An 8,860-nucleotide genomic window follows, 5' to 3' on the forward strand; every position below is an offset into this window, starting at 1 on the left:
AGCCTATTTCATCTGATAAAGCTTCAATGAATGCAAATCAGAAAAATATTAAATTATATAATACTCTTTTTTACTTGATAAAATTAAATGTTATATATTCTGAATTATTATTTCATTCTATGGTCACAAGCTATTTTCAGAAATGAGTTCAAATGCAAGTCATAAAACAACGTGCATTTCATGTTGAAATGATCCCAATGGCTTAAATCCTGCAAAATGAGGACAAAGTTATCTACATTGTGGAAGTAAGAGATCAAATCTAAAACAGCTAAGTTTTACATGGAATATTTAGAGCAAGAGGTTGAAGAAAGCTGTACAGAGTGTGCGTAGAACTTTAAATTTCTCACTCCAGCATTCACTTCTGTAATCTTTCTCTTAGTTAAAGAGAATTATCCACCAAGAATAAATAGTTCTGTCATTTTGATCTGTACATGGACAATCAACAAATAACAAGGCAACATTTGAAAAAGAATAAATTAAAGTTGAAAAGCCGAAGAGCTTAGTCTTAAAATAAAAATATATATTCACACAAATATATAGACTTAAGTTGCAAGATAAAACTTATTTTGCAGCAATTATAGCATTACTCTTACATACTTTATCTTATAATCTAATTATAATCAAAGGTAGAAGGGTCTCACAGTTTAAGTATAAATCTGCATTTCATTTGTCAAAAATAAGAGATGCCAACATTTGTACATTCCAGAAAATATACAAAGATGTTAAAGGAGAAGATACGGCTTTATTATGACACAATGACAACAAATGTTCGTAATCAGCAATATACACCATTTTAATTAAGAACAATGTTTACAAATAATGAGCATGACAATGGTAGTCAATTAAAATCCAATTTTTATACAAATAACAAAGGTGTTGTATTTATGTATGTATTTATATATATATATATATGTATGATACATATATTGCCATGAGTATCTGAGAACCAAACAGCAATAAAATTCATATTACATGGGTCACTGCACAACAGTTTGTGAAGTAAAGATGAAGGATGAACAAATGACAATGAATAATGAGAACCACTGTAGAACACTAACATGACAAGTCACAGCTGAGTGTTAATTTCTAGAAAAATACTGCACAATGCACAAATAAAATAACAATAAGAAACATTCTCTACATTTTAAGGAATGTCCACTATATAAATGTGTTAAACAATAACTATCAGTGAAAAACAAGAATTCATAAACAATGAATGTCACCAGAGAATAAGAAAGCACTCGGCACATAGTTGACAATGATGCTTTGCTCTACATCAGGGCTGAGTAAGCCAAACACTTCAGGTTTGGCTAAAAATGAAATCCCCTTCAAATATAAGATGAGGTGCAAGATTTCGTTATATATTTATATATATATACACACACACACACAGACATAAATAAAAAAAATACATTATATATATATATATATATAAGGAAATTATGAGAAATGAAACACAACCCTAAGAAGTCCATATAGATACATAAATATTTATAAATATCCTTGTCACCACATGACAAATTCTAAAAAAGTCATAAGCAATAGGGCATACGTGTATTATATAAAAGATTGTAGTAGTAAAACTTAAGTGTTTGAACTTACTCAGCTGTTTCATATTTTTTAAAATTAAATTTTCATAATACTAATTACAAAAGTATTTCCTGAAATGTTTTAAAATTCTTCATCACTTGTGTCATCACCAAAATTGTATTTCACAGGGGCACGGGCTCTTGCAGAACGTGCCCTTGGTACACCAGCGGCATCCAAATCAAGGTCAGCAATGGAATCTATATCTTCTTCTTGTTGTTGTTGTTGTTGTTGATGCACCTGCTTCTTCTTTTTCTTCGGTTTTTCTACTGCTGCTTCATCTGAATCTGAACCTTTAGGTGGTTTCTTTTTCTTGATGCCTAGAGCTGGTTTCCTGGGAGCTGCTGTTGATTTTTTTGGCTTTGGTTTAAACTCATCCTCAGAAAGATCTGAATCACCTCGCTTTTTTGCACGCTTTTTAGGTGCTGGTTTGGCAGTTAGTTTGTTCTTTTCCATCATCAGATCATCACTAGAGTCACTATCTACTGTTTTAGAAGGAACAGAAGGAGCTGTAACTGACGGTGCTACATTGTCTTCTTCACCAGTTTTTTCCTCAACAAGTAGACTATCAAAGAGATTTTGTTCTTGTTTCCTTGGTTCAGGTGCAAAACTCTCATCACTATCTGAAGAAACGGCAGCTTGATGTGTAGGTGCTCCATTAACTTCTTTATCATTGTCAGAATCTCCAAAAGAAGCAACTGTCACTGGTTTTTCTGCAGCTTTCTTTTCTTCCTCTTCAAGATCACTTTCACTACTCACATCATCACCTCTTCCATCTGGAATTTGTGATTCAATTTCATTGTGCAAACCAAAACCATCCTCTTCATTATCATCACTGTCAAAAGTATACCTTGCTTTAGCAGCAGCAGCTCTACGTGGTGCAATTCCTCTCTTTTCGGCAGGAACAAATTCTTTGTCGCCAAATTCAGAAGCATCGGAAGCACTTGCATCAGACTCGGATTCTGACCATGGATTTCTCTTTTTCTTTTTCTTTGGTGAACCTGATGTCTTCTTAGAATTTGCTCTAAAAGGTGACGTGCCTTGTTTCATTCTTTTCTTTGTTTTAGTCTCTTGTAGTTTGTCTGGTGAGCTACCAAGCCTTTCAGAAAGTGGTGGAAGTTCGCCATCTTCACTATCTCCCTCTTTCTTTATTCCACCTTCTTCAGATTTTTTTGGCCGCCCTCGTCTTTTTCCATCACCTGCTGCTCCAGGAACTTTTTCTACCCGTTTTCTTAATTCAGGATCTATGCGAGGAAGAACTCTTTCACCCATTGGGGATGGTTTGGTTTCTTCATGCATCTTACGAGGTCTAGATTTCCCACCAAGTGTTCCACTTTTACCCAGCTTTAATGGCTTATTTGTTAATCCAGCCATTTCATCTTGATGCTCTTTCTGTTCTACAGCATCAAGTTCTTCCAAAAATTTTACCAAGTCATCTTCCCAGAGATCTGCTGGTGTTTTCAGTTTCAACTTCTCAAGTTCACTTCTTTTTTCATCACGTTTCTTGATAAGCTCTTCCTTCTTTTCCCTTGTTAGGCTCCATAAATTCATTCCTAATAAATAATCATAGTCCATACCACCAGATGAAGAGGAATCTTCTTCATCACTACTGTCTATTTCTTCCCTTTCTTCCAATTCATTTTTCCTTTGTTCCTCTTTCCATGCTTTAACAGGATCAGATTCATAACCCCTATCTTGCAGTGTACGAATTATTTCATTCTTTCTGCGATTTTCTACAACAATCTTTCCTTCAATTTTTTCCAGTATAAAACGAGCTTGACTATCTAATTTTTTTGATTCAGCACCTAGCATTCCCTCCATGTAATCCTTACGCTTGCCATAAAACTCGAATCTAAGAGCATAAAATTCTTTCAAGATTTCTTCTGGAGTTTCATACTTTCGCAGACATCCTTTATGATCAAATAGCACCATTAAAGACGTAAAAAGTGTTGTTTGTAATTTAAAAACCTTGTGTAGACCTTGTTCTTCTGCTCGTGCTAACTTTTCCTCATTCATTGTTACAACAAATCTAACAGTTGTATCTGTGTGGTATTCTTTATAGTCCATTATCAGCGGAGGAGTTTTTTCTGTACCATGAAGCATTACTTCAAGGACTTGTTCTTTATATGTCTGAGTCCACGTACGTACTGGTAATTCTGTAATTTCTATTTTATTTGGAGCAAGAATGGCAATTTCTCCACTTATAACAAAACGTTGGGGATCTAGCTGTTCAATGTTGCCTCTAAAGTTCTTGAACCATGGTTTCATTGGCACTGGTTCTTCTCCTGCCAACATCAGTCTGATATTAGAAACAATTTCTCTTGGATTATAATTTGGAATTTTTGTACTCCAACCTGTTCCAATCCCCTCTGATCCATTAACAAGTACCACAGGGATAATTGGTACATAATATTCTGGTTCAATCTTTAGATTATCATCATAAAGATTCCTTAAGAGTGGTTCATCAAGTTGCGAAACCAAATGCCTAGCTAAAGGACTCAGCATAGTAAAGATGTATCGAGGACTAGCTGCATCTTTACCCCCTTGCAGTCGAGTACCAAACTGACCAATTGGCTGGAGAAGATTGATGTTGTTGCTACCAACAAAGTTTTGAGCTAAGTTAATAATTGTACACATTAATGATTGTTCACCATGATGATATGCTGAATGCTCGGCTATAGATCCAGCTAATTGTGCAACTTTGACTTCCCGCTTATCATTTCTCTTGAAGCAAGTATATATAACCTTGCGTTGCCCTGGTTTTAGTCCATCCACTAAAGATGGTATAGAACGCTCATTATCCATGTTACTGAATAAAATTAGCTCTTTATTAATGAAGTCATTAAATGTTACTATGGTGGTGTTTTTTCCATACAGATAAAGTTCTGGTAACCCTAATTCTCTACGCTTTTTTCTCTCCTCCATTCCGTTTGTCAGCCATTCTTTCCTTTGTTCTACCATCTTCCTGCTGAAAGCTACTTGAATTGCATTATCATCTTCATTTCCTTGGTACTTAAATTTAATACGATGACGCGTCATTTCACAAAAATATTCCTTAGCTTCTTTGGCAGTGCTAGTACCCAAACCTTTATAGTACTTTATTTTCCAAGTAGGCCAATTTGATGTTTCTTTTTTCCATTCTTCGAATTCAGGAAGACTATAAAATGCCTTTTCTTCTTTACCTTTTGTCGCTTTTACAATAGGTGTGATAAATTCCTCCAGGAATGGTAATCGGAGGAGACTTGGCCAATTATGATGAATAAAATTTATCAATAAGCCCTTGATATGAGACCCATCTTGATCTTGATCTGTCATGATCATCAAGCGGCCATATCTAAGAGTCTTCAAGTCATCAACACTTTCATATTTCTTCTTATACTGTAAACCCATAATCTTGATTATATTATTAATTTCTGCATTTTCCAGAATCTGCTTATGAGTTGCTTCACGAACATTAAGCATTTTACCTCTTAAAGGAAAAACTCCATATTTGTCTCTACCAACTACTCCTAATCCTGAAACAGCCAAAGATTTGGCTGAATCTCCCTCTGTCAATATTAAGGTACAATCTATGGAATTTTTAGTACCTGCATCATTGGCATCTTCCAATTTTGGAATGCCCTTTAATTTTGAGTGTTTGGTGGCGCTGCATTTTTTATTTAGCTCTGTCTGTGCTTTGAATTTCATCCAAGCAGTAACTGATTCTATAATTCCACATTTGAGTACCTGGGTGAAAAATTTATCACTAAGTTGACACTTTGATCCAAAAGATTTGGGCTGGAGTGTCATGTTTTCTTTTGTTTGAGAATCAAATGTTGGATTCTCAATAAGACAATTTACAAATATCCACATATGACTTTTCACTTGAAATGCTTTTATTTGCACACCACCCTTATTCTTCTTTTTAACTGCATCCACAAGTTTAGTGACCACTTGATCTGTTACATAATCCACATGCCTGCCACCTTTGGTTGTTGCAATACTATTGACAAAGCTCACTTGCTGGAAACCATGATCACTAAGTGTTACTCCAATTTCCCATCTGTCTGCACTTTCATAAACAACTTTTAAAGGATTTCCCTGTTCATCTTCTTTACCCTTGATATACTGTTCAATATATTCTTTAAAACCTTTAACAGGTAGCCGTTTACCATTTAAATATACTTTAACTCCCCTTGTGGAACCTGCAACATCAAATGCACGTCGTGACATAAGCGCTACTATATCTTTATCCAAGATATCCATCTTAAATTTTGCGAGGTCTGGGTAAAATGTGATACAGGTATAGTCTTCACCCTTGAAGGGTGTAATCTTTGGTTCAGTACTTCTTCCCATATTGTCATTCCATGTTTGTTTGAACGCTTTATTATAACTTCTATAAGCTGTTTCAACAATAAACTTGGTGCTGAAGATGTTGCAGAGTTTAGCTCCATAGCCATTTCTACCACCAGTTACTTTCTTTTCATCATCATTATAATTAGAAGAAGTAAGCAAGTGGCCAAAGATAAGTGATGGCACAAACATTTTCTCATCCTTGTGCTCCACTACAGGAATGCCTTTACCATTGTTCCATATGCTTATTCGATTATTTTCAGGATCGATTTCGATTTTGATGCAGTCCATATTTTTATCACGTTGTTTATTATCGGCTGCATTTACAAGAATTTCATCAAAAATTTTATATAACCCGGGCACAAATGTTATTTCCCTACTAACCATTCCATTTTCTTCGCCGTCAAAAACCCACATTACTTGCGTAACTGGTTCAACTGAACCAATGTAGGTATCTGGGCGGAGCAAAATGTGCTCCAATTGAGTCTTCTTCTGGTAGATTCGTTCCACAGAAAGTCTGTTCTTATTACCTTTTGATTTTTCACCCAGGCCATCAGTTTTTGAGGCAATTAGTGCATTTTCAGGATCTAATTCATCTGGCTTTGGAATTTTAACTTTAGAAGCCATGTTGTTGAAAATTGTCTGCAGTGGATTTTGCGCACTCATTTGTGGACACCGTTGCTGCAGAATCCTGAGGAACACTTGAATGTCAACATAAAGATATTGCTTATTTACCGAAAATTTTGAGAACTTACCTCTTAAGTTCACCTCCTATACCATTAAACAGTTCACCCCCAGCTACTTCGAAAGCAGCTCGGTATTTGAAGAATCACAATAGGCCTAACGTGCTCCTATGAAATGGCTGGCAGTGTCCCTTTGTACGACTCGACCTAATGTCAGAAAACCGGTAGCGTAAACCTTCTTCTAAAGTTTAATACTACCACTTTCTACAAAATTCTTATAAATTTAAGACAGCGAAAAAATAATGTTATTAATTTAACACCTTTTTGAGTCATGGTACACTTTGGTATTTTAATAGCACAAAAATAATTAACACAAAATTAAAAAAAAATACGACAGACTGAGAATAATTCGTAGTCTCAGACGAGCTTTCCAAACTACTTCCCATGAGCCAATCGTAACAATCACTGTAATTCAAACTTGGCCAATGAAAAAGAAGCACAGCACTACCTGTCGGAATTCGCTGAAATAATTGTCATTTATCGTACGCACGTGGATACCAGAAGTATAGAAATGTGCTCGTCAAGTTTCCAAGCATCGTTGCTAATGTGTTGTTCACTCGCCGCCATACAGCATAAAAATTGTACACTAAACAATAATATATAACATTTATTGTGGTAATGTGTACACTTTTATAATGGTATAAGCAGCAGTATTTAATACTTCTGCTTAAACTAATATTAATACCATTTTCACTCATAATTCTAATTACAAGAAAAATTATGCCGATTCTCAATATGAAGTTTCAACGTATACTACATAAATAAATGAGAAGATTAAAGGTTGCTGAAAGGAAACAAAACGTATTAATATTACATTTTACTTTCTGCCGTGGAACGTAAGAAATACGGTATTAAACCAAGAAAGTCTCCTAGATATAATCAAGAATTCCGTAACGAGTTGCAAAGGCAAAGGGCTATACGTTTCTTGACTTCGATTCTGGTCACTTTTATATTATTTGAAGGTGTTATCTGATTTCCTACAGCGGAAGAATTTTTTTCTCCTGTCAGAAACAGGTTTTTCGTCACGCAAAACGGGCAAACCGTCCAAAGAACACAAGAAATAAATAGATAAAAGCTGTAGTAGCTGGTGCACTGGAGATAAAGAATTGTAGGCTAGAATATTCTCTCAGAATGATGCTCACTCCGTGGAGGTATCATGTAACAATAAAAATAAAATAAATTATCTAACATCTTTTCATTTCACAAACAGAATAGGCGGCATTCTTTGAATCCTATTTTATTGTAAGTCGATAGGTATTATTCTTTATAGCATCTCCATGGAGTTCGGAGACTCATCGCGATAGCCCCAAATCAACCTTGGTACACACAAATCCTATCATACCTCTCCTTGAATCCATTCATCGTCAGGGAACTCACAACTAATTCTAGCAATTCATTCCACTCACTCACCACTCTCCAGGCAAAAAATCTGCTCCACACACCTCTACTAACCACACTCTTACACAACTTCCATGGATGGCCCTAGTTCTCTATTTGTCATATATTGAAAAATGTCACGTGCATCAATTATATAAACCCCCCTTAATATCTTAAAAGTTTCCATCACGTTCCCTCTTTTCTGCCTATCAACTAAACTTTGTAACCCACATTTCTATCCTCGCACCGAGTATTCCACAGACCTGTCACCATCTTCACCACACGTCTCTAAATCCACCTCTGAGACCCAAGAAACCCAGCTGACCAAATTTCTATTTAACATACGAAATTTGGTTAGCTGGGTTTTGGTTAAGAAATACGAATAAAAACAGATCTTCTAATTTGTCCAAAATAAGAACACCCACAAAAGAAAGGAATCTAGTAGACACCTGGATAACTGACAGGTGGAGGCTTGTCCTTAAGAGAAGAAAAAATGTGGAGGTTTTTCTGATAGGGCTAAAGGCAACAAAAATATTCAATGATTTTAAAGTTTTCGCTATGTGTTCAGTAATACCAGGGCCGGCGGAAGCGAGCATGCGGGCGCCGCTACGAAGGGGATGCTGCCACGAGGGTATGGTTCCTAAGTTCATTTTTAAGAAACAAAATTTTTATCATAAAACAAAAAAAATTCATAGCATGATCAATATTAAAATAAATAAGGCCAGATACACCGAATAAAAATTTTAAAAAATTGTATATTGCTACCTCTTTGATCAGCCAGCTGTTTACAGTTTTGCAGCGAGAGTAGGCCAAATGCTTGC

At 35.5% G+C, this 8,860-nt stretch overlaps 1 protein-coding gene across 1 annotated transcript; it reads right to left on the reverse strand.

Moving 5' to 3' along the window:
- Positions 1 to 722: 722 nt before the first annotated feature.
- Top2 (DNA topoisomerase 2) lies at positions 723 to 7,023 on the reverse strand. Its single transcript, XM_090409676.1, has one exon. The coding sequence runs from the start codon at positions 6,583 to 6,585 to the stop codon at positions 1,672 to 1,674; it is 4,914 nt and encodes a 1,637-aa protein (XP_090265802.1). The 5' UTR covers positions 6,586 to 7,023; the 3' UTR covers positions 723 to 1,671.
- Between the last annotated feature and the right edge of the window lie 1,837 nt (positions 7,024 to 8,860).

The sequence above is a fragment of the Typopeltis vanoorti genome, chromosome 19 (assembly GCF_054136105.1).
Source record: "Typopeltis vanoorti isolate ZY-2024b chromosome 19, IOZ_Tvanoo_1.0, whole genome shotgun sequence".
Classification (NCBI taxonomy): Eukaryota; Metazoa; Arthropoda; class Arachnida; order Uropygi; family Thelyphonidae; genus Typopeltis; species Typopeltis vanoorti.

What these genes read in the sequence shown, in the direction of transcription:
- Top2 (XM_090409676.1), bottom strand. Translation starts at nt 6,585, where the DNA reads ATGAGTGCGCAAAATCCACTGCAGACAATTTTCAACAACATGGCTTCT.